The sequence below is a fragment of the Spea bombifrons genome, chromosome 10 (assembly GCF_027358695.1).
Source record: "Spea bombifrons isolate aSpeBom1 chromosome 10, aSpeBom1.2.pri, whole genome shotgun sequence".
NCBI classification, from domain to species: Eukaryota; Metazoa; Chordata; class Amphibia; order Anura; family Pelobatidae; genus Spea; species Spea bombifrons.
Window position 1 is genome coordinate 20295842 of NC_071096.1, and position 26028 is coordinate 20321869.

The 26028-nt window shown below is 42.1% G+C and overlaps 1 protein-coding gene and 1 non-coding gene across 2 annotated transcripts in view; both read left to right on the top strand.

The window, feature by feature from the left end:
* Positions 1-215: 215 nt before the first annotated feature.
* The window catches only part of LOC128467150 (uncharacterized), a 30769-nt gene continuing 4956 nt past the window's right edge, over positions 216-26028 (top strand). The window contains 10 exon segments of the mRNA XM_053448681.1: positions 216-376; positions 1552-1734; positions 8653-8743; positions 13608-13770; positions 17052-17171; positions 17259-17446; positions 17534-17595; positions 17597-17728; positions 19948-20039; positions 20301-20355. Of these exon segments, the coding sequence (XP_053304656.1) occupies positions 303-376; positions 1552-1734; positions 8653-8743; positions 13608-13770; positions 17052-17171; positions 17259-17446; positions 17534-17595; positions 17597-17728; positions 19948-20039; positions 20301-20355 (1160 nt within the window). The 5' untranslated portion in view covers positions 216-302.
* On the top strand, positions 25658-25782 carry LOC128468084 (small nucleolar RNA SNORA35). The gene has a single exon (XR_008345802.1). It is a non-coding gene; the product is annotated as a small nucleolar RNA SNORA35 (small nucleolar RNA).

A 26028-nucleotide genomic window follows, 5' to 3' on the forward strand; every position in this document is an offset into this window, starting at 1 on the left:
TCATACTCCGCTTTCTATGAAAAATTTTTGCTTAACTTATTATTTATTTTTTTATAAGCTTAAGAAGCTTGTCTTATGATACAAATCGAACACATATTATTCCCGCGGGATAAGCAATTTGACAATATCTTGCGACCCCCGGTCGCTGACACCGGTACTATAAGAGCTGTTGAGGACGAGTCATCCCACAGTTCGAAGCTCATTGTTTGGGGGCGTGGCTTGGTCGTGGCGGGCTGTTCTGGAGCGCGGGAGATTTCAGAGTGGTGTCGTTGCGGGATATCGATAGAGGAATATAGTGTCATATGGAGAAAATGGAGCGAGATCTGGAGCTGTATGTTTTGTGTGATCCACGGAAACCGCCTATGAGATTAAATCGGTAATGTTTTTGTTTTACGTAAGAGGGTTGATAAGAACTCTGGTGGGTTCTCCAGCCGCTCCACTATATAAATTTCCCTTTTGGGCCGCAGCGATGGCTTTACTAGAATGGTGTTTCGTTGTGTGGTTGTATGTGTATAAGATATATATATTATACTTAATGCGTGCTTCCGATGTCTGCTATATAAACAAACACTTTAAAGTGACATGAATATGTTTCGCTGCAGGGGGAAATCAAATGTTGCAAGTACAGTGTCTAAAAGGAAAAGGAAAGTTATACCCTATATCTCACTGTCAGGTGTCTGGAACTATACAGCCTATATCCTGATCGTCTCTGCTTGTAGAGTAGTGTATAATAGTCTGTTTTATAATGTGCAGTGACGTCATAGCAGTTTAAACGGCACACCTTGAAGGGCACTTTGCCTGCCGGCTCATTCAACCTCTTTATCAGTTGCTTTCCATGGAGGAGTAGAGCATGTGCTTTTTGTATTTTTTCATTTAGAAAGAATGCATATTAATAGACTCAGACTGCTTTAATGCGTTTTCTTCTTTAGAGGGGGGTGGCAGATATTAGTATCTCTTTTAATGTTGCCGTGTCTCCATTTTCTGTCGATGCTTGGGTTTTACCTGTATGTATTACAACCAGAGGAAAATTACAGTAAGCATAAGTTTTCCATTTTCATTTATTTTAAATAGCTATAATTCAAGCAATGTTTAGAGTCCACTCATATAGAACATGCTCTCGGTGAGAAGAAAATTAATTTGGACAGAAATATGCGAGAGACTGCCGTGCTGATGCAGTTTTCCTGTGTGATTGGCTAATTTTTACTGTCTCAAAAGGTGTGTGATGTTCCCATGGAGATGGCTGGTAAATGGAATAGGGGGCATTTGAGAAAGATTTGTGTTATTTTATTCAGGTACTGAGCTAAATGTTTTTATGGACTTTTAGATGACAGAACAAATTAGGCAATGCTTTGACTACATTGATCATTTCTACACAATCCTTGATGACCATTTCTATTCTAGTGATGTCATTAGCGATCCTAGTGTCCTAAGCCAGAGGTAGCCAACGGCCACTCTCTAGCTGTTTATTGTTGAACTACATATTCTGTGCTTTCAACTAAATGCAAGCAGGAATCTTTTGAGATTAACATGTGACATCATTTCTCTCCACAGATTGCCTTCCTGTCCTCGGGATGCACCTTGTTTTTCTGCCCCTCTGCCAACATCACTCCCTTCCCAGTTATTGGTCTTTTGTATGGGCGACTGGACTGGTTTATCTGCTGATGGCGAGATAGAAGTAATACTGGAAGGAGTGGCAAAAGAGCACAAATTAGGAACACTAACAATGGAGTCCAGGTAAGTTAGGGACATGGTATTGTCAGGGGCGTACCTAGAGTATTTGGCACCTGGGGCGGATCCTGTAGGTAGCACCCCCACAAACACTTTAACCCCTTCGTTCCCCTATAGACGTACCGGGACGTCCAAAAAAACGCCCACAAAGAAACCCCTATGGACGTCCCGGTACGTCCAGCCCTTCGCGCAGCGTCAGGGACACATCCCTGCCGCTGCACGGGAGACCAGGCTGTCGTTTGACAGCCTGGACTCCCCACTGACAGCAGAAGCCGGCAGAGAATTCCACATCCTTATTGTCCTTACTGTAAAAAACCCTTTCCTCTGCTTTAGTCTAAATCTCCTTTCTTCCAGTCTAAATGCATGACCACGTGTCCTATGCATAGTCCTGTTTATGAACAGACTTCCACACAATGGTTTGTATTGGCCCCGAATATATTTATATAATGCTATCATATCCCCTCTGAGGTGACGTTTTTCTAAACTAAACAGATTTAAATTAGTTAACCTTTCTTCATAACTATAGTGCTCCATTCCTTTTATTAATTGTGTAGCCCGCCTCTGCACCCTTTCTAGTGCTATGATATCCTTCTTTAGAAAAGGTGCCCAAAATTGCACAGCATACTCAAGGTGCGGCCTTACCATTGATTTATACAGAGGCAAAATTATATCTTTATTCCGCGACTTGATGCCCCTTTTTATACACGACAATACCTTACTGGCCTTAGCAACCGCAGACTGACACTGCACATTGTTGCCTAGTTTGATGTCTATAACAATTCCCAAATCCTTCTCATTTGTCATTACCCCTAATTCACTACCGTTTAGGGTGTAGGTTGCTTGTGCATTCGCTACCCCGAAGTGCGTAACTTTACATTTATCTACATTGAATTTCATCTGCCATTTGAGTGCCCAGTCCCCCAGTCTATCTAGATCCCTCTGCAGCACAGTAATATCCTGCTCGCCCTGTATAACCTTACCTAGTTTTGTGTCATCTGCAAACACAGAAACATGACTTTCAATGCCTCCTGCCAGGTCATTTATAAATATGTTGAATAAAATTGGTCCCAGAACAGAACCCTGAGGGACACCACTTACCACTTTTGACCAGCTTGAAAATTTACCATTTATAACAACTCTCTGTTCTCTACCTCTAAGCCAATGTTCTACCCAAGAACAAGAATTTGCATCTAGGCCAATTTCTTTCAGTTTGAATACTAACCTATTGTGTGGAACCGTGTCAAACGCCTTTGCAAAATCCAAGTAGATTACATCCACTGCAACACCCTCATCTACACTTCTACTTACTTCTTCGTAAAATGCAATTAAATTAGTTTGACATGACCTATGTTTCATAAAACCATGCTGATTTATGCTAATAATACTATTCTTCCCAAGGAATTCTTTAATATTATCCCTAAACAGCCCTTCAAATACTTTCCCAGCAACGGAAGTTAGGCTCACAGGTCTATAATTTCCGGGCACAGAGTTGGAACCCTTTTTGAAAATAGGAACCACATCTGCCTTCCTCCAATCCTCTGGTACAATTCCTGAAAGAAAAGAATCCCGAAAGATTAGAAACAGAGGTTCACTTATTTCCTGACACAGCTCCTTAAGTACTCGTGGGTGAATACCGTCAGGCCCCGGAGCCTTGTTAACATTAATTTTCTTTAGTTGCTGCAGCACCTTGTCCTGGGCCATCCACTCATGATAGGAGTGTGATTGCTGTATGGAAACATAGCAAGAGTTAAAACTACAGGCATAGATGATAAGTTGCACAACCCAAAGCCAGCTCTGGCGTCCACACTGCCCACATAGAACCTGACCAGCACCCAGATTACACACATAGGGTTTACCATCTTTGTCCCGAAACAGCCCGGCCTGTGCCATCTTTGTCCCATAAACACCCTGCCTGTTTCATCTTGGTCCCCAAGGCTCAAACATCCTGCTTGTGCCATCTTTGCCTTTCCACAAATCAATTATACATCTATCTAGGGCTGTAACTAACTATTTTCATAATCTATTAGTTGGCCGATAATTTTTTCGATTAATCGGATAAAAAAAATGTAAGTTTTTCATTTATTTAAAATAATTTAATAAACAAATGATGTTAAATACAAACAGCAGAATAAAAAAAACTTTGATAAAATGCATTTCTTGTCTTTATTTCCCAACCAGCCTCCCCCGTTTATGCACATTTGAGCATGCCACGCTGCCTCCCACATATGCCACGCTACCCCCAGATATGCCACTGTGGTGCCTGATATGCCTTATACCTCTTGATATACCACTCCATCCTCCCCAGACATGCCACTCCACGCTACCGCCACTGTGGCGCCTGATATGCCTTATACCTCCTGATACACCACTCCATCCTCCCCACTGTGGCGCCTGATATGCCTTATACCTCCTGATACACCACTCCATCCTCCCCAGACATGCCACGCTGCCTCCCACATATGCCACTCCACGCTACCCCCAGATATGCCGCTGTGGCGCCTGATATGCCTTATACCTCCTGATACACCACTCCATCCTCCCCAGACATGCCACACTGCCCTCCCCACATATGCCTTATATACCCTATATGCCTTATACCCCCAGATATGTCACTCCGTCCTCCCCAGATATGCCTTATACCACCCAGATATCTCATAGTCCCCTCATAGAGTCACAGACCCGTTTGCATCACACTGACTCCATACTTTTAAAAATAATCTTCACTACCCCCAGGATTTAGATTCCCCTTAGTTTGCCCCCCTTTACCTCTAACTGCACCTTAAGTTAACTTTATTAAATTAACCCTCAGTCCTCATCATTAACATTAAAATTCACACTAAAGACCCCATCAACCACAGCATTCCCTAAACACCCTACTAACCATAACTGCCCCTAAATTAACCCCTAACTTCCAGCAGCCCAAATATTAATTTTATACTTAGTTAGATGAGTGTCACAGCCATGTGGTTCTGGCAGAAGGAAGGGGCGGGGCCAATTGTCACAGTGATTACAGGGAGGGACTGGTAAGTAGGAACTGCTGCTGTGAGTCACTGAAACGGATTAAATAATGAGGGGTATTTTTCAGAGCATTTTCTCTGGAAAAAACCCTCATTTTATAATCGCTAAAAATCGATTCAACTAATCGATAATTAAATTAGTTGGCGACGATTTTTATTATCTATTAGTTGTTGCAGCCCTACATCTATCATACAAACACTTTAACAGTCACTCACAAATTCACACTTTCATTCACATAATTAATTCAGACAATCATTTATCCTCTCTTTCACACAAATTTACACATTCATTACTGCATTCTCACAAACTCATTATCTCCCCCATTCAGACAATTCATCCACACATTCATTCTCACTATCTACCCCCTCTCCCTCCCTTCTCACTATCTACCCCCCTCCACCTCCCTTCTCACAATCTACGGTTTTGTCCAAGGATTTGGACTTACCATCCAGAAGTCCTGCAGTGGGAGCACGACGCCTCTGTCGTCCTGCTTTGCCGCTGCACTGCTGAGCGCCAAAATATGTCATGGCATGGCGGCACTGCGACGGCGTTAGAGGCCTCACAACGGATTCTGAGGGGCACCGAGCAGTTGCTAGACGCCCCTCTCTCTCCTGTGTGTGTAAAAAAAAAAAAAAAAAAAAAAAAAAAGTGACGAGGCTGCTGGGCATCCGGGACATGTGGTCACCCTAGCCTGGGGCGGACCGCCCCCCACTAGGTACGCTGCTGGATATTGTATCTTTTTTTCAGACATTCAAACTAAAACTGCCTCTTTAAACAAAATATTAGATGGGCAGAAACAGAGTTCAACAAGAAATCTTGTGTATTGATATGTAAAAAAAAAATAAACATTGGTGTTTAACCCCTTAACGACAATCCACGTACATGTACGGGGTTGCCGTGCAACGCGATAACGACAATGCCCGTACATGTACGTGGTAACGTTATTTGCCGTTTACCGCGGCGTTTTCGCCGCGATCGGCGGCATCGCGGTTTTCCTGGAAGCCTCACAAGTGAGGCTATCCAGGCAAACAAAAAAAAAAAAGGTTTTGCAACCTTCCGATCTCCGCAATTCACGGAGATCGGCGGTTGAAACAACAGACCGGCGATGCAAATCACCGGTCTGTTAAACACGCCCCTCGAGCCCGATTCAAATCGGGTAAGGGGCATTCCAGGCTGCTTCTACATTGAGGCATGCCTGCAATGCCCCAGAGGGGGCTTCACAACCTCCCGATCGCTGTGATTCACCGTGAATCACGGCGATCGGTGGGTTAAACGACAGACCAGTGACTGAAATCACTGGTCTGTCAACCCCCCCCCGAACCCGATGCAAATCGGGTGAGGGGCATTCCAGGCTGCCTCTTCATTGAGGCAAGCCTGCAATGCTCAGGGGGGGGCTTCACAACCTCCCGATCGCCGTGAATCACGGCGATCGGTGGGTTAAACGACAGACCAGTGACTGAAATCACTGGTCTGTCAACCCCCCCCCCCCGAACCCGATGCAAATCGGGTGAGGGGCATTCCAGGCTGCCTCTTCATTGAGGCAAGCCTGCAATGCTCAGGGGGGGGGGCTTCACAACCTCCCGATCGCCGTGATTCACAGTGAATCACGGCGATCGGTGGGTTAAACGACAGACCAGTGACTGAAATCACTGGTCTGTCAAACCCCCCCCCCCCCCCCCCCCGAACCCGATGCAAATCGGGTGAGGGGCATTCCAGGCTGCCTCTTCATTGAGGCAAGCCTGCAATGCTCCGGGGGGGGGGGGGGGGGATTCACAACTTCCCGATCCCCGTGAATCACGGCGATCGGTGGGTTAAACCACAGACCAGTGACCTGGTCTGTCAATCACTCACCCCCCATTCCAGCCTGCCTCTTCATTGAGGCAATGACGTTTTTTAACTATACACTGAGGTTGTGTAGCCTCAGAGGGGGCTACACAGCCTCAGTGTATTGTAAAAAAAAATTAAAAAAAAATTAAATTTAAAAAATATGTATATGTATATGTATATATATGTATATGTTACATGTAAAAAAGTCACGAAAAAAGTGCAAATAGGTATATATGTATGTTTTTTTTATACACAATTAGCGCTACATACAATTAGCGCTGTATCTTCCCAAAAAAATCCCACACGCAAAGAGTTAAAATATTGGCATTATAAATGCCCATAGTGTGCCTAGTTTTAAAAAATTATGATTTGATGGGGTAAATTGAATTGGCCGGCTTCAAAGATGTCCCCAGTATGGGACGTGGGCACAGAGTGACCAGATGTATAAATGGCAAAAATATACACACCTCACAAAGGTGGCCTTTTACCTCCCAAATAACCCAACAAACCCCTGCATGTGGGGTATCACTGCGCTCAGGAGATGTTACTGAACACATATTGGGGGGGTGTTTGACACTGACATATACCAGGAGCGGTACATTTATACCTGAAGTACAACGGGTGTGAAAAAAATACAAAAAAAAATTACTACCGTAAAGTTTGACAAAGGCTAGTGGTAGAATTAGTTCATGGAAAGGGTTAAAATACCAGCATTTCAAATACCTTGGGGTGTCTAGTTTTTAAATATATATGGTTTGATGGGGTCAATTGCATTGGCCGGCTTCAAAGATACCCGAAATGGCACATGGGGCAGAATGACTAACTTTGGGGAAAAAATTGTTTTGAAATGGCAAAACGCTACCTGTACTTATTGCCCCAAAACGTGCAGAAAAAAGCAAAAAAACATAAAAACATTGGGTATTTCTAAACTCAGGACAAATAGTCAAATCTATTTAGCAGGTTTTATCATTAGTTTTTGCAGATGAGTAAAAGTTTTTTGGTTTAAAAAGTGAGAGAAAGTAATTTTTTAACAAAAAATGGTATGATAAAAATAATGGTATCTAAAGAAAGCCCTGTTTGTCCTGAAAAAAACAATATATAATATGTGTGGGAGCACGAAATGAGAAAGAAGAAAATCACAGCTAAACAATAACACTGAAAAACGTTAAAAGAGCCATTGTCCCACAATATACTACGAGTAAAAACCCCTATTGTCCTTAAGGGGTTAAAGCTGCACGGTGCTGTGTGCAAAATAGGATTTCCCAAAATAAAATATGTATGTGTCATTTAAAAAGTATATCCTACTTCTCCTGAAAGACTGTTGGTACACTAAAAATACTTGAAAAATATCTTCAATGAGGGCATTATGATTGCTTCCTGGGTGAAATAAGTATCAATTGCTCAGCGTTTACTAATACTTATGTAAGAGTGGATCCAATACAGAGTGTAAATTATTGATGAGTGCAGTATAGGACGGTGTCATCTGTAACATTGTATAGTGCAGGAAACTAGTATTGTAGCTTGGCAATTGACTCATTATTGCTTAGACCTGATGCAAGGCCATCTTTCAAAGGGGTTTAATTTTCGACAAGACCATGATCGATCAGAAACCAGTCTTAGCTGCAACGCTCTCAGGTGTTTTATCCTGAATTCCTTCAAAGGCTCAAAACAAACAGTATCTATTAGATATGTGCATTCAGATGCGAACGAACTGCAGATTTTCCAAAATTTTGACAACGAAGCAAGAAGCTCAATTTTCCAAAATTCATGGGTCCACGTTCGCTTATGTTCTTGTTCGCTTACTCTCTCACGCTCTACATATGTTTCCGTAGCGTCTCTGCGCTCCGTAGCGTCTCTGCGTCTCCCCCCCCCCTGTGTTCACAGAGATGGACATTCAGACTGCTAAAATAATCCTTGAATTCCATGTGTACAATGCTATGACTCCCTATTTGCATTGACTGATATTGCGGCAATCTGTTGCCGTGTGGTTTTATCTGCAGTGTTTTCGTCTCTACATCCACTCTTGAATATGTCCCAGGATGGTAAATTCTTTGTTCTCATTTGTCACTGTTCTTGCAGATGCTTTATCTGGCAAAGAGATCCTAATGATGGTACCTTTGGAGTGTCAGAGACAGGAGAACTGCATATCCGTATGGTGATTCATGGGCAGGTAAGATGGGAGGCTACTCCAGTGGTATGTTTGCCTGAAAAGAACACTATTGGCTTTGGCATGGTGCATGATCTGCTTATACTTGTTGTTAGGGCTGCAACAACTAATCAATAATGAAAATCGTTGCCAACGAATTTCGTTATTGATTAGTTCAGGGCTCGACAAATCCCAGGTCGCCATGGCGACTCAGAATTTTGTCCTGGCGCCTAGGAGTTTGTCAGCCTCTTACATCCACACAAAATGCTGCTGCTGCTGTCTGCCCAGGAGTCTGAGCCTGAGATCACTCCCACGAAGTGATCCTGTAGGCTGAAACCGCGATTGCAGGAAAACCTGCAATAGCGTTTTCAGCTGCCACAGGCAGCTTCAGGAAAGGGGGTTGAGTGTGGGGACCTGACACATCCCCCTGCTGCCTGATCGCTCCATGAGTGACAGGGCAGCGTTAACCCCTTCAATGCTGCGATCGTGGCATTTTAGGGGTTAATTCCTGTTTTGTATGGTGCTCTGCTGCTGGTGGTCTGCCTGGAAGCCCAGGCAGGCCAGCAACAGCAAAAACAAGCCCCCCCCCCCACAAGCCCTTTGATGACTCCTGTAAGCATGGAAGCCTACAGCAGTCATCAGACTCCCCCCTGCAATGGCTGGTCTATAGACCAGCAATTGCTTCCCAGCTGCCAGAGGCAGCTTCAGGGACAGGAGGAGAGGGTTCTTTGGTCTCCACATGAGTGTAGAGACCAGCCCTAACACCCCCCTGCTGCCTGATCGCTCCATGAGAGCGACAGTGCAGCGTTAACCCCTTCAATTCCACAATTGTGTATAACACATTTGTGGCATTGCAGGGGTTAACATTTGTCCCCACAAGCTTGTGAGGACTAAATATCGGTCAATGCTGTGCTCCAATGGAACATCAGCATTGAAAGCGTTAAAAAAAATTATATTTATAGATAGATAGATAGATCAGGGCTCGACAAATCCCAGGTCGCCATGGCGACAGAATTTTCTCCTGGCGCCTAGGTTGTCAGCCTCTTACATCCAGAAAAAATTGTGGATGTAAGAGGCTGAGTCACCACACGGGGGCGCTGTTGCTGTCTGCCCAGAAGTCTGGGCAGACAGCACAGCCACTCCGAGCCCGCCCCCGAGCCTGAGATCACTCCCACGGAGTGAGCCTGTAGGCTGAAAACGCGGTTGCTGGAAAAGCAGCAATCGTGTTTTCAGCTGCCACAGGCAGCCTCAGGGAAGGGGTTTGTGTGTTGATTGGGTCCCCACACAAGTCTGGGGACCTCACCCAACACCCCCCAGCTGCCTGATCGCTCCATGGGAGCGACAGCGCAGCGTTAACCCCTTCAATGCCGCGATCGCGGCATTTAGGGGTTAATTCCCGTTTTGGGGGCTTTGCTGCTGGTGGTCTGCCTGGAAGCCCAGGCAGACCAGCAACAGCAAAAACGAGCCCCCACAAGCCCTTTGATGACTCCTGTAGGTATGGAAGCCTACAGCAGTCATCAGAGACTCCCTCTGCAATGGCTGGTCCATAGACCAGCAATTGAGTCCCAGCTGCCAGAGGCAGCTTCAGGGACAGGGGAGAGGGTTCTTCGGTCTCCACATGAGTGTGGAGACCAGCCCCAACACCCCACTGCTGCCTGATCGCTCCCTGAGAGCGACAATGCACCGCTAACCCCTTCAATGCCGCCATTGCGGTGTTTCAGGGGTTAACTCCCATTTTGTAAGGGGCTCTGCTGCCGGTGGTCTGCCTGGAAGCCCAGGCAGACCAGCAACAGCAAAAAAACGAGCCCCCACAAGCCCTTTGATTCCTGTAGGCATAGAAGCCTACAGCAGTCATCATAGACTCCCCCCTGGAGTGGCTGGTCTATAGACCAGCAATTGCTTCCCAGCTGCCAGAGGCAGCTTCAGGGACAGGGTGAGAGGGTTCTTTGGTCTTGCCATGAGTGTGGAGACCAGCCCCAACACCCCCCTGCTGCCTGATCACTCCATGAGAGCGACAGTGCAGCGTTAACCCCTTCAATGCCACAATTGTGTATGACACATTCGTGGCATTGCAGGGGTTAACATTTGTCCCCACAAGCTTGTGGGGACTAAATATCTGTCAATGCTGTGCTCCAATGGAACATCAGTATCGAAAGAGTGAAAAAAATGTATTTAAAAAAAAAAAACAGCACTGACCTGAAAGTCCAGGGTGCTTCCAGGTCAAGCGCTGTGAGTTTAGTAAGTGGGCTGATGATGATCAGATCACTCCTAACCAACTGTTAGTTTAAAAAAATCCTGGCTCCTAACTTTTTTACCTGGCGCCTAGATTCACAACAAATTTGTCAAGCCCTGAGATAGATAGATATTATATATATCTATCTATATTATCTATCTATCTCAGGGCTTGACAAATTTGTTGTGAATCTAGGCGCCAGGTAAAAAAGTTAGGAGCCAGGATTTTTTTAAACTAACAGTTGGTTAGGAGTGATCTGATCATCATCAGCCCACTTACTAAACTCACAGCATTTGACCTGGAAGCACCCTAGACTTTCAGGTCAGTGCTGTTTTTGTTTTTTTTTAATTTTATTTCTTTTTTTGAGAGATATATATATATATATATATATATATATATATATATATATATATATATATATATATATATATATATATATATATATATATATATATATATATATATATATATATATATATATATATATATATATATATATATATAACCGGGGGCAGTTTGGAATATAAAAAATATTTAAACAAGGCTTTTTTTCTCAGTTTTTATTAAATATCAAAAATAGTTAACATATGAATTAATATTTACTAATAACTTTGTATTAAAACCTAGTTTGAGAAACACCGTGTTTGGGTTCTTGTAGCTTTTATTATTTCAGTAAAATAAGAAGGTGAATAGCGAGAGGCCATTGCAATAAAGAGATGAAAGTGTAAATTGTACGTTTTTTATTACATTATTTTAAATTGAAAAATCGTTAGTTGCAGCCCTAATATATATAAACTATCATTTAGTATGAAGAAAATTAGGGGGGGGAGCAATATTTTCAGTTTCACCTATAAAAACGATATATAATTAGGGCTGAAACAACTAATTGATAATGAAAATCTCTGTCAACGAGGACTGAGGATTTTTTCCGAGCAAATGCGCTAAAAAATACCCCTCGTTTTATAATCCGACCTCAAATAGAGGTTGGATAATAACACTAAGATACAGATTCCCTGCAGCGCTGCAGGAGACCTGGATCCTCCTCTCAGCCAGCGAGTGTCTGTGCGATGCGCTGTTCCGGCTTGCACTTGCCTACACCTTCCTACGGCACAAGATCCTGCTCTCTGTCCCAGGTAGCCTTCCCAGTTTTCAAATTCCCGAATTTGATTATCCTGAACTGGAGGATCCGTGTTCTGAGGTCAAAACAGAAGACAGTTCTTTCCTTTTTTTCTGGTGGAGGAAATCGGTACCCTCATCTCTGATGTTAAGTCTGCTATGCACCTTGAAGAGATCTAAGAAATGTGACCTCTTCTCCTCCAGAAACCACTCACAGGTCAGAAACTTTTTTCCCTTGACACAAGGCATTGGCCTCTAGCAGTGGATGCCTTTTCTCGTGTCTGGCATTTCCAGCTTGCTTATTTATTCCTCCCTTTCCTCTGCTTTCCAAACTCCTGCAGGAGATAAAGGACCACCTATCCAGTGATTGTAATAGCTCCAGATAGGCCAAAACAAATCTGGTATACGGATTTGATCATGTTGATTTTTGGACTTTCGTGAAGGTTTTTACAACCGTCCAAGGTCCAGATTTCGGCCGTTAGCGTTTTACAGCCACAAAGTGAGCTAAGTGATGTCATTGTGAAATCACGGGCATTAATAACATGTTCAAAAGGTTCCTAAGAGGACCTCTTACCATACTGCACTGATATGCAATAAAAAAAAAAATACAAAACATACAAAAAATAAAGAAAAAACTCTTACATCTCATTGCCCTAACACAACGTCTAAAAGGTATAACCCTCCCGCCCCTGTTCCCAAACCTGTTAAGCCATAAGCATAAAAATTATATGAATAATGTACACCTTTATAGTATGTTCCCTATAAGTCCTCAGAAAGTATGGAAATTCGATATAAACTAGGTATTTCTGAAATCAGGACAACTGAATTGATAAACTTGGAGGGGATTTTCCATCGCTTTACCTAATTTTGTGAGGATTCAGAGGGGTATACATATAAAAAAAAAAATTTAGTTTTTTTTTTTTCTAATTTTCGCTAGTTTTTACTTAATTTCTCATCCTAAATTTTCAGCTAATTATCTAACTATGGTATCAAAAGAAAGCTCTATCTCTCCTTGAAAAAACAATATATAGTTTACATGGTTACACTATTCGCAGGATAGGAGAATAATTGCTGAACCGGGCTTTGAGGTACCAAAACCCCCGGGACTGAAGGGGTTAACGAAGACAAGATTCGCCTCTATTCAAAAGATAACAATATTGGGCAGACTGGATGGGCTGAATGGTTCTTATCTGCCGTCACTTTAAGTGAAAAGGATTTTAAAAAAAATTAGTAAAAATATAATCTAGAAAACTCGGGAGCCCCAAATTAATAATTTTTCTCTATACAGAAGACAACCACTTCAGTCTGCCCTCTTGTTAGTTCAGCTAATTACCTAGCCTTTAGTGCCCATTATAATAGCAGCAGTCCCTGCCCAGGATTAACCTTATTTAAGATGGGGTCCAAAGGCATTTCGCAGAAAGGAGTGTTTTTGAAAGAAGGCGAATTGGTTTGGTCTAGGCATTCCTGTTACTGTTGAGTGTCATTGCTGTACTAGTGCTCTAAAAATATATAAAATATCTTTGCATGTTTGTTATGCAGACTAGAGTGAAACAGGAACGTGGGAAAAGAAAGAGAGCACAAGACGAACAGGAAAATGTTTGCCCCAACAATGGAGGTTTAAGAGAACTAGTCCCACCACAGAAAAGCAAGGGTGGGACATTTAAATTAAGTAACCCCGTGAAGGGAACTGGTGTAACTGCAGGTGAGCTGAAATTATTTATTTATATTTTATTTGTAAGTTAAGACTGCTACTATACTGATATTATGATATAAATTAAGTTAAATAGTAATGTTGTGTTATAGATACTTGGTTCTGTTTTGTTTGGTTTATTTTTCCCTGTCTCCCTTCTTATTATGCCATAGAAAGATTTACAATATCAATCCAAAGATGAATAGCCAAATTGCTAAAAGATGCACTCTCGGAATACTAAGTGTCATGACCAACTAACATCAATCACCGTAATATCCCACAAATACATATGTGGAGCCTTTTCCAACAGGAACCAAATTTGAAAATCAGAAATACAAACGTCTGGCCAAATCAGGGATGTAGTTATAAAGTTGAAGACCTCCCTATCCCTCGCCCTACAGAGAGAGAGACAGAGAGAAAAGGGTATAACAGAAAAATAATTGTGTAAGTCCAGACCTGTCAACCTGTTTATAATATACTGTATGTGCTCAATTATAAGACAAGGTTTTTTTCAGAGCAAAAACGAAAAGGTTTTTTTCAGAGCAAATGCTCTGAAAAATACCCCTCTGTTTGAGATCATCTTATAATCAGACCTCAGAGGTCTGACTACAAGATTAAGATCCAGATCCCCTGCAACGCTGCAATAACCTGGTTGCGTAAGTGTGCGCACACTCTTATAACTGTGGCTGTGTTCCCAATCACATTCAAACTCATGTTAATTAGAAGTCATTACATACCTGCCATCATTTAAAGTGACTCTGATTAATCACAAATAAAGTTAATCTGTTCTAGTAGGATTTACCTGAATTGGCTTAGTTGCATCTCAGAGCAAAAGCCATGGTCCGCAGAGAGCTTCCAAAGCATCAGAAGGATCTCATTCTTGAAAGATATCAGTTAGAAAAAATGTACAAAAGAATTTCCAAAGCATTAGGTATATAGAACATGGAACACAGTCCAAAATTGCTGAAAAGATGCAAAGAAAACTGGTCAGGGAGGCTTACAAGAGGCCTACTGCAACATTAAAGGAACTGCAGGAATTTCTGGCAAGTACTGGCTGTGTGCTACATGTGACAACAATCTCCCGTATTCTTCATATGAATGGGGTAAGGTGGCAAGACAAGCCTTTTCTTACAAAGAAAAACATCCAAGCCCGGCTGAAGTTTGCAAAAAAAAAAAAACAAAAAAAAAAAAAAAAAACACCAGGCCCCCCAAAGGCACGTGGAAAATGTGTTAGGGTCTGATGAAACCAAGGGAGAACTTTTTGCCCATAATTCCAAAAGGTATGTTTGGCGCACATCACCCAAAGAACACCATACCCACAGTGAAGCGTGGTGGCAGCATCATGCTTTGGGGCTGTTTTTCTTCAGCTGGAACCAGGGCCTTAGTCAGGGTAGAGGGGATTATGAACAGTTCCAAATACCAGGCAATTTTGGCACAAAATCTTCAGGTGCCCATTAGGAAGATGAAGAGGAAGTTCACTATTCAGCACCACAACGACCCAAAGCACACATCCAAATCAACAAAAGCATGGCTTCACCAGAAGATTAACGTTTTGGAATGGCCCAGCCAGAGCCCAGACCTGAATCCAATTGAACATCTGTGAGGTGATCTGAAGAGGGCTGTGCACAGGAGATGTCCTCACAATCGGACAGATTTGGAGCACTTTTGCAAAGAAGAGGGGGCAAATATTGCCACGTCAAGATGTGCCATGCTAATAGACTCCTACCCAAAAAGTATGATTGCTGTAATAAAATTAGGGCTGCAACTAACTATTATTTTTATAATCGATTAGTTGGCCGATCTATTGTTTCGATATGCCTTTTACCCCCGATATGTCTAATAGCCCGTGATATGCCACTCTGTCCCCTTATATGCCACTGTGCCCCCAATAGGCCTTATAGCCCCCTATGTGCCACCTTGACCCCTGATGTGCTGCGATATGCCTTATACCTCCCATATGCCACTATGCCTTATACCCCCCCATATGCCACTATGCCTCCTGATATGTCTTGTACCCCCTATATGCCACTGAGATGCCACTGTACCCCCTGATGTGCTTTATACCCCTGATGTGCCTTATACCCCCAATATGCCACTGTGCCCCCTTATATGCCTTATAGCCCCTTTATGCCACTGTCGATTAGTTGGCCGATTATATTTTTTGATCGGATAAAAAATTTAAAAATTTTCATTTATTTAAAATTTAATAAAGTAATGTAGGATGTAAAAAAACAACTGCAGAATAAAAAAAACTGTTTTTTATTCTGATCAATTTACAATTACTGAACATACACCATTTATCACATTTCATATAATTTAATCAATTTACACGAGCACTTGCACTTTAAAAACATCTATACTGGAACAGTAAAGAAACATCATCTTTGGACCCTGAGGGTCCAGTACGACCACACCAGGAACTTAGTTTTGGAAACCAAGACCACTTCAGGACAACTAATCAGATGCGCTTGATATTCTTCATCCAAATGTGAGTGCATTACTTGATTGTGTATACACTGGTTTTAAAGATATTACCCTATTTGGATATTTCTTGTCTTCCATGCACCTGAGGTCAAGGAACCAACATACAGACTGAAGGGTGGTTAAATATACGTGCTAAAGATTGATAAATATTGTGAGTGCAACCATTGAAGCCTTGTGTTTAAAAACTCCAGGAACATTTTTTAATGTATCACACTATTTTTTCTTTTTGTTCTTTATTTTTTATTTGAGAGATTCGCGATCGTGTGTTTTCAAGCGCCCCTAGACGGAAGTCATTTTTGGTATACCTTTTCAACACTCGGTGGAGAGTGTTAATAGGGTTGCAGCTATAAACCCGATCCAAAAGAAAGGAAAGTACTCTATTCTTTTCTTACTTTTTCGGACATTTGGTTTCACCTTTTGCACGTTCTGCTCCTTACACGTGCACCTGCTTTAGTTGGCGCAAAGCCACACTCCCCCTGGTTCTGAGTATGAAATATCTCTCCAAATGTATTTGCTAGTACACTGGGTGTGATTATTCTTCACATCTTAATTGCTATTTAGTTCATGAAATTGTATCAAAACAGTAAGTGTCTCTGTGTCTCTGTTTCCAATAGCAAAGTGCATGGCAATGTGAAAACCATATTTTTGATGAGTGTAGTAAACTGCTTGTATTGGCTATTGTATATTTTAGACTGAGGTATACCTGTGTAAGATATGATCTCCATTTTAACCAATGTTATATCCCGAAATACAGATTAAATATTTCAATTTGACTGAGCATTGATGTATGTTTTAATATGTAAAAGCAGGGCCTACACCACGATGGGGCCATACCCTCTGTCCTGTTGACTCCAAAACTGTGATCCTCATTGGCGGGCAGGGTACACGTATGCATTTCTGTAAGGACTCTATGTGGAAACTTAATACAGGTGAGAATTCTTATAAATGAACATTCTTTTGTTCTTAACATACAAGCTTTTAGTCGGTTTGATTTTGTGACATTTATCCATATTCAGCGGATAGCATGTGGTCTCCAGCAGAAGCTCTGACAGATGGACCTTCTCCAGAGTCACGCACTGGTCACACTGCAGTGTTTGATCCTGAGAGCCAAAGGATCTATGTTTTTGGAGGTTCAAAAAACAAGAAGTGGTTCAATGATGTCCATATTTTGGATACAGATTCTTGGAAATGGAGCAGTGTGGAGGTGAGTAGGTAGAGAAGTGCAGGCAGGACTTTTTTTTTTTTTTTCACCCGCTTTTTTATTTTTATTCCATTCTTATTTTCTTTCTAGGCTCGGGGAAAGGTTCCACCCCTCTCGTATCATAGCTGTTCTTTGTTTCGAGGAGAAATGTTTGTTTGGTGGTGTGTTTCCACGTCCTAACCCAGAACCTGATGGTTGCAGTGACTCGCTCTACATTTTTGATCCACAACATGAGATCTGGTATGAGCCCATTGTCTTTGGGAAGAAACCACCTGCACGTTCGGGGTAAGAATCCTGAGAAGTGACTCTGCATGCTTCCCTTGAGAAGACTCTTCCCAGGGAAAGGCTGGTACAAGTTTATTACTACATTGATATATAGTTGTTGGTAACCAGAAAAAAGGCATATTTACAAATGCTTGCATTTATTAATAAGGCAACAATGCAGTTTTCATCTCTATTCTGTAGGTAAAAAACCTATAACCAATTAAAATAACTATTGGTCCATAATTATATGAAACTTGGCTATAACTGAGCTCCACAAAAAAAAATGTTAGGTTTCATGATTCAAGAGCTTACTTACTCCATGCCCTCATCTACCATATTGACTATTTTAACCCTGTCTTAGCTGGTCTTAATCAAACCCGTCTTGCCAGACTTATCGCTTTACTAATACCTCTACCCTCTGTCAGTCTCTTCACTGGCTGCTTGTTCACTTCAGGATTCATTTTAAAATCCCAACTCTTACTTTCAAAGCTTTTTATAGCGATTCCTCTACCTACATCTGCTAACTCCCCTCCAAATATACTCCTAACCGGTCTTGCCGCTCATCCAGTAATCTTAGTTTGTTCTGTCCTCTGATTTCTAGTTCTGATGCACGATTGCATGATTTTTCAAGTGCTGCCCCAATCCTCTGGAGTGCCTATCCGGCTTCCCCCCATGCCTTCAGTCCTTCAAAAAAAAAAGGAAATCTTTCAAGATGCTTCTTTACCCCTTAAGGACCATGCTGTTTTCTTCCTTTTATACCCTTCTGTTTAGCTTTAATTTTCTTCTCATTTGTTGAACCCACACACGTTGTATATTGTTTTTTTCAGAAGAAGAGCTTGTTATAGGGCAATAAATACAAGTAGCATTTTGCTATTTCAAAGCCATTTTTGTTCCAAATCTGGTACTCCTGTCCAATGTCCTATTTGGGACGTCTTTGAAGCTGATCAGTTAAATTTACCCCCATCAAACCATATATTTTTGAAAACCATATATTTTTGAAAACCAGACACTGCAAATTCTGATATTTTAACACTTTATTTTACCACCAGCCTTTGTCAAACAAATTGTACTTCAAGTATGAATTTATAGCTCCTGGTATATGTCACTGTCAAACAGCAGCCCAGTATGCGTTCAGCAAAATCCCCTGAACGATACCACCCATGGATGGGTTTGTTGGGTTGTTTGGAAGGTAAAATGCCACATTTGGGAAGTGCACGTTTTTCAACTTGGAACTTTGACATCTGGTCCTACTGCCCCCATGTCCTAAGTGGGCCATCTTTGAAGCCGGCTAATTCGATTTACCCCATCAAACCATGTATCTTGAAAACCAGACACCCCAGGGTGTTTCAAATGCTGGTATTTTAACAAGATTCTACCACCAGCCTTTCCCAAAGTTTGTGGTAGTATCCCCCCCCATGCAAATTTTACTTCAGGTATGAATTTATTGTCTTTTAACATGGCATTGGTCATTAAGAGGTTAAGAACGGCCCTCCTCACCTGTTTTCTATAAATCAAATTTCTTTATTACTTGGTATGTCCTATTTACCCATTGTATAACTCTGTGGAATATGATGTCTCTTTGTTTGCAGACATATGTACATAAATGTGTATATCAATATATAGACATATAAAAGGATCCATACATTTAAAAGAAACCGATTATTTTTTGTAATCTGTTAAACCAGGTTTAGGTTTTAGATAACTCTAAAAAGATTAATACATTCACTATAGCTGGTAGCACCATACACATCAGATGTGTTGGGAACTAGGTTCACTATGGTCAGTTACCCTTTCCAGAGTTATTTTCAATTTAAGAAAATTCCCTGCATTTTGGTCCCCGTAGACTTCCCGTTAAGTTTTATTTTTCCTTTAAAGTTCACACGTTTAGTTGCCACTTGGGCCGATCCTTTTGTTTAGTGAATAAAGGCAGGACAGTATTGTATTGTTCTAGGGCTACATTTACACAATCCATGAGTGAATCTCTTACTTTCAAACTTTGACATTTTACCATATTAATGGTTTTCATTTTTTGCCTTTATCAATAAAAGCATGTCAACCACTGACTAAATATGATCAAAATGTATTAACGTAGTATACAATAAAGTTAAAAAAACAGTCAAAATGTAGCCCTTCTACTGTATTATGCGTCACAAATGAAGCATTAGAATATGCCTTATTCTTACTTGCTTAACACAATGACTTGGGAATGTGAATGACAGATTCTCATCCCTTTTCCTCAGGCATTCTGCTTGCCTGATGCGCAGGGAACTCTATATTTTTGGTGGTTGGGATACGCCGGTGTGCTACAATGATCTATATTTGCTGGATTTGGGTGAGTATTACAATTTTTATTTTTCACACTTAAGTAAACAGTTAAGCAAACCTAACTCAAATAATTAATGTTTGCAAAAGAAATTTTAAATGAGTTTGTGATGGTTATACAAGTCAGCTGATTGTCCCCGGTTTAAGTGAGTTCCTAGTGTGAGTATGTGAACTCTGCTTCCCCTGTCAACCCCTCCTTAGTGTTTTTAGTTTTGTTATTGCAGCCTTGTTAACATTTGCCCATCTTTCTATGCTTCTACTCTTATTCCAGGGCTCATGGAGTTTTCTCCTGTTGAAGTTAAAGGGGGTTGTCCCTCACCTCGCTGGTAAGTAAGCCAGAAACACATAAAAGACAAGGGACACATTTTACACTAGGATAAATGTACAGTCAAGGAAAAAAATATTTGACCCCCTGCTGATTTTGTACGTTTTGGCAAATGACAGACATGATCGTTCTATAATTTGAATGGTAGGCTTATTTGAACAGTGAGACAGAATAACAAAAAAAATCCAGAATAACGCATTTTTTAATAAATTATACATAGATTTGCATTTTATTCAGTGAAATAAATAAGTATCTGACCCCTTTGCAAAACATGACTTAGTACTTGGTGGCAAAACCCTTGTTGGCAATCACAGAGGTCAGATGTTTCTTGTAGTTGGCCACCAGGTTTGCACACATCTCAGGAGGGATTTTGTCCCACTCCTCTCTGCAGATCCTCTCCGAGTCATTAAGATTTAGATTCTGACGTTTGGCAACTCGAATGTTCAGCTCCCTTCACAGATTTTCTATTGGATTAAGGTCTGGAGACTGGCTAGGCCACTCCAGGACCTTGATGTGCTTCTTCTTGAGCCACTCCTTTGTTGCCTTGGCTGTGTGTTTTGGGTTATTGTCATTGTGGAATACCCATCCACAACCCATTTTCAATGCCCGGGCTGGATGGCCCCATCCATCGTCCCTTTGATGCGGTGAAGTTGTCCTGTCCCCTTAGCAGAAAAACACCCCCAAAGCATAATGTTTCCACCTCCATGTTGGACGATGGGGATGGTGTTCTTGGGGTCATAGGCAGCATTCCTCATCCTCCAAACACGGCGAGTTGAGTTGATACCAAATAGCTCGATTTTGGTCTCATCTGACCACAACACTTTCACCCAGTTCTCCTCTGAATCATTCAGATGTTCATTGTCAAACTTCAGACGGGCCTGTACATGTGTTTTCTTGAGCAAGGCGACCTTGCGGGCGCTGCAGGATTTCAGTCCTTCACGCGTAGTGTAATCATTCTTTTTTTTTTTTTTTTTTTTTTTTTTTTGTTGACTATGGTCCCAGCTGTCTTGAGATCATTGACAAGATCCTCCCGTATAGTTCTGTGCTGATTCCTCACTGTTCTCATGATCATTGACACTCCACGAGGTGAGATCTTGCATGGAGACCCAGACCGAGGCAGATTGACAGTTACTTTTTGTTTCTTCCATTTGTGAATGAATAATCACACCAACAGCTTGGTCACCTTCTCACCAAGCTGCTTGGCAATGGTCTTTCCAGCCTTGTGTAGGTCTACATTCATGTCCCTGACATCCTTGGACATCTGATTGATTGCTTCTGTGGACAGGTGTCTTTTATACAGGTAACAAGCTAAGATTAGGAGCATTCCCTTTAACCCCTTAACGTCCATTGCCGGGTCAGGCACGTGCCTGACACGTCATGGCGTTAAATTTTTTTCAGAAAGCAATCAAAGATTGCTTTCTTCATTCAGATGGTGTTGCTGTAATGCCTCGGCATAGAGGTTAGATCGCTCCCTGGAGCGTTTATAATAGTTAATAAAAAAGACGGCGTTTTGTTTAAAAATGGTGGCGCCGTGCCGCCGTTAAAATTGTTTAGGAAGCGATCGGCAATCGTTTCCTTCACTAAGTTGGTGTTACTGAAATGCCTCGATATCAAGGCATTTCAAGAACACCAACTTAGTGGAAAAAACGACCTTTGATCGTTTCTTAAACTAAGTTTTTAGTGGCAGGGAGCCGCCATGCTTACCTTGCCTTCCAAGATGGCGCTGCCCTTCTCCTGGCAGTAGCCTCAGAAGCGATTACAAATCGCTTTCATCACTCAAGGGGTGTTGCTATCAGCATCCATTGATTGACACCCAAAGCCTAAAGATCACTCAGGAGAGTGAGATCTTTATTTGATCTTTATTTGCTCAGTCAAAGGCAATGTTTATAAACATTGCCTTTGACGGTAAAGATCTGCCTCCCTCCATCACTTGCTTTTAGTGAGGGAGAGAGACAGATCGTGGAAAAGCAGGTACACTTTGATAAAATCTTATCAAAAATAAACATTTACACAAAAGGCTCTTTATAAGTGCCCCTCTTTTTCTTTTTAACCCCTTCCTTACTGTTGATCACTGCATAGGCAGTGATATTGCACATCAGCACTTTTTTGCGGTTTGTGCCCTTTTATTTTATCCACATTTTTTTCAGGTATATTTTATATTGTTATATTATTTTTAGCACCTTTTTTTGCTTACTGTATTTTTTTATATATATATATTTTTTTCATTTTACCGGCTGGGGGTTAATGATGAAGCGCAGGTATACTGCGGAGGAGGCGTATGATTTTTTGGCCTCAGACACAGCAGTACCGTGCTGCTAACCCCGACTCCTATTTTGCAAAGCAGCCATGGACCCCCATTGACGTGCCAGAATTTCTTAAATTCTGGGCGTTAACTATGCTGATGGAAATTATTAAAAAACCCTCCATCCGCTCCTACTGGAGCACCAGCCCCGTCCTTAGTACCCCCATTTACACCCAGTCCATAGGTAGGAGAAGGTATGAAATGATTCTTCATTTCATGCATTTTAGCGATAATAGCCTGTGCCCCCCTAAGGAACACCCACAGTTTGACAGGCTGTATAAAATCCGCCCCCTGATTACCCATCTCGCTGCCAAGTTTGCAGAGGCTTATACACCTGGAAGGGATATCTGCGTGGATGAATCTCTGATGAAGTATAAAGGAAGGTTGGGATTCAAGCAGTATATTCCTTCCAAGCGCTCCAGGTATGGCATAAAATTGTATAAGCTCTGCGAAAGAGAGACTGGGTATACTCAGGCTTTCCGGGTATACGAGGGAAAGGATAGCCACCTTGACCCTCCAGGTTGCCCAGAACATCTGGGCACCAGTGCCAAGATTGTGTGGGACCTAATTAGGGCTGAAACAACTAATCGATAATGAAAATCGTTGTCAACGAATTTCATCATCGATTAATCGGATTGATTTTTATCGATTATAAGAAGAGGTTTTTTTCAGAGCAAATGCTCTGAAAAATTCCTCTCCTTATATAATCCGACCTCAAACAGAGATCGGATTATAACACCGGAATCCAGATCCCCCGCTACGCTGCAGGAGACCTGGATTCCCCTCACTGTCGGACGGTCTCTCACTTCCGTCTCTCTCCCTCCCATCTGCCTCCTCCCCCCTCCCATACATCACTCTGCCTCTCTACCCGGCACCATTACTGAAGGCACTTTCCCTGCAGCTTCATAGAAGCCACAGTGTAAGTGAAGGTGAGTAACGGACTGTCTGTGCGATGCAGACCCCCACCGGCTGACAGAGAATCATCTGCATCGCACAGACAGACTCCGTTAGTGCCCTTCACTTACACTGTGGCTTCTGTGAAGCTGCAATGAAAGTGCCTTCAGTAACGGAGCCGGGTAGAGAGGCAGAGCGGTGTATGGGAGGGGGGAGGAGTCGGAGGGGTGTATGGGAGCCACCCTCCAATACACCACTCTGGCTCCTCCCCCTCATACGCCACTCTGCCTCTCTACCCGGCTCCCTGGTGTCTTGTCAGAAACGGAGGTTCACAGGAGGCAGAGTGGAGTATGGGAGGGGGAGGAGCCAAAGCGATGTATGGGAGGGGAGGAGGCAGAGTGGTATATGGGAGGGGGAGGAGGCAAAGTGATGTATGGGAGGGGAGGAGGCAAAGTGATGTATGGGTGGGGGAGGAGGCAGAGTGGTGTATGGGAGGGGGGAGGAGGCTGAGTGGAGTATGAGAGGGAGGGGAGGAGCCAGAGTGGTGTTTGGGAGGGGGAGGAGCCTGAGTGGTATATGGGAGGGGAGGAGCCAGAGTGGTGTATGGGTGAGTTATAGTGGTGTATGGGGGGTATTATGAATTTTTAGGGCATATAGGGGGTATAAGTCATATGGATATTAGGCATATCAGGGGGGCATAAACATATCTGGGGGTAAAAGGTATATCAGGGGGCTCAGTGGCATATAGGGGGTATAAGACATCGATATTGGGCATATCAGGGGGGCATAAAACAAATCTGGGGGTAAAAGGTATATCAGGGGGCACAGTTGCATATCAGGGGGCACAGTGGAATCTGGCATATAAGAGGTATAAGGCATATATGGGGGCAGAGTGGCAAGCTGGGGGTCAGATGTGCATAACTGGGGGCAGTTTGGTAAATAAAAAAACTTAAACAAGGCTTTTTTCTCAGTTTTTGTTAAATATGAAAAATAGTTAACATATGAATTAATATTTACTAATAACTTTGTATTAAAACCTAGTTTGAGAAGCACTGTGTTTGGGTTCTTGTAGTTTTTATTATGTCAGTAAAATAAGAAGGTGAATAGAGAGGCCATTGCAATAAAGAGATGAAAGTGTAAATTGTACGTTTTTTTTATTGCAATTTTTCTTCAATTTAAAATGTATTTTTTTATCCGATTAATCGGCCAACTAATCGATTATTAAAATAATCGTTAGTTGCAGCCCTAGACCTAATATTCCCCCTTATGAACAAAGGCTACCACTTGTATGTTGACAACTTTTATACAAGCGTCCCTTTGTTCAAGCTGCTGTGGTGTTTTGACACAGTAGCTTGCGGTACTATAAAAAAAGAACCGTGTGGGTTTCCCACCTTAGCTCTACATCAAGAGGAGCTCTTGGCATTGAAGTTCATGGACAGAAAAAAGGTGTGCATGCTGACCACCATCCACGATGAGAAAACTGTGGAGGTTTCTGTCCGTGACAGAGCTGGGGTCACTAGAAAGCCAGTGTGCATCAGGGCCTATAATAAGAACATGGGTGGAGTTGATCTGTCAGATCAACTCCTACAGCCCTACCTCATTATGAGGAAGGCAAAGGCCTGTTACAAGAAGGTTGCAATTTATATCATGCAAATTGCGACCTACAATGCTTTTTTGTTGCACAAAAAGCAAATCCCGGAATGCAACTGTCTTTTTTGCAGTTTCAACTTCAAGTTATTTCGGGTGTCTTGTACCAAGATGCACCTGTTCCCCGGGCGGTGACAGAGTCTAGTAGAATTGGGGCTACCCATTTTATTTTTAGACTTCCTCTTACAAAGGTGAAGCAGAGTCCCCAAAAAAGATGCAGGGGGCAAAGAAAGGACACCACGTTCTACTGTCCAGATTGCCCTGGAGAACCTGCACTCTGCCTTGGTAACTGCTTCAAGCTGTACCACACAGCTGCCCATTTTTAATTTTTTTTTGTTTGTTCCTGCTCCACTTTTATATTATTTTAGATTTTTTTTTTTGTACATTTACTGCTTTTTAGAATTTTTTTTTTTTTTTTTTTTTTTTTTTTTTTTTTGCTGCACCATTTTTGAGCCTTTATTTGCACTGACAAGTGACCTCTGTGTCTTTCCCATGGCATGAGGGAAACGGTGCTAGATCAAATCCCTTCTTGGAGAAAGGCCAGGCTTTCTTGTAGCCTGCCCCTTCTGAAAGTTGGGTACAAAAAAAGTTTTTAACGGATGTCAAAATTTCAAATTGAAACCGTGAATTACGCATGTCCCAAATGTTACCTTTTAGCCCCCACACAACCTGACAAACCATGCATGTGGGGTATCACTGTACTCAGGAGATGTTGCTGAACACATATTGGGGTGTTGTTTGACAGGGACATATGCCATATATATTTATATGTTTAACTAAAATCCAATTTGTTTGAAAAAAAAAATTACTATTACGAAGTGTGGTTGTATA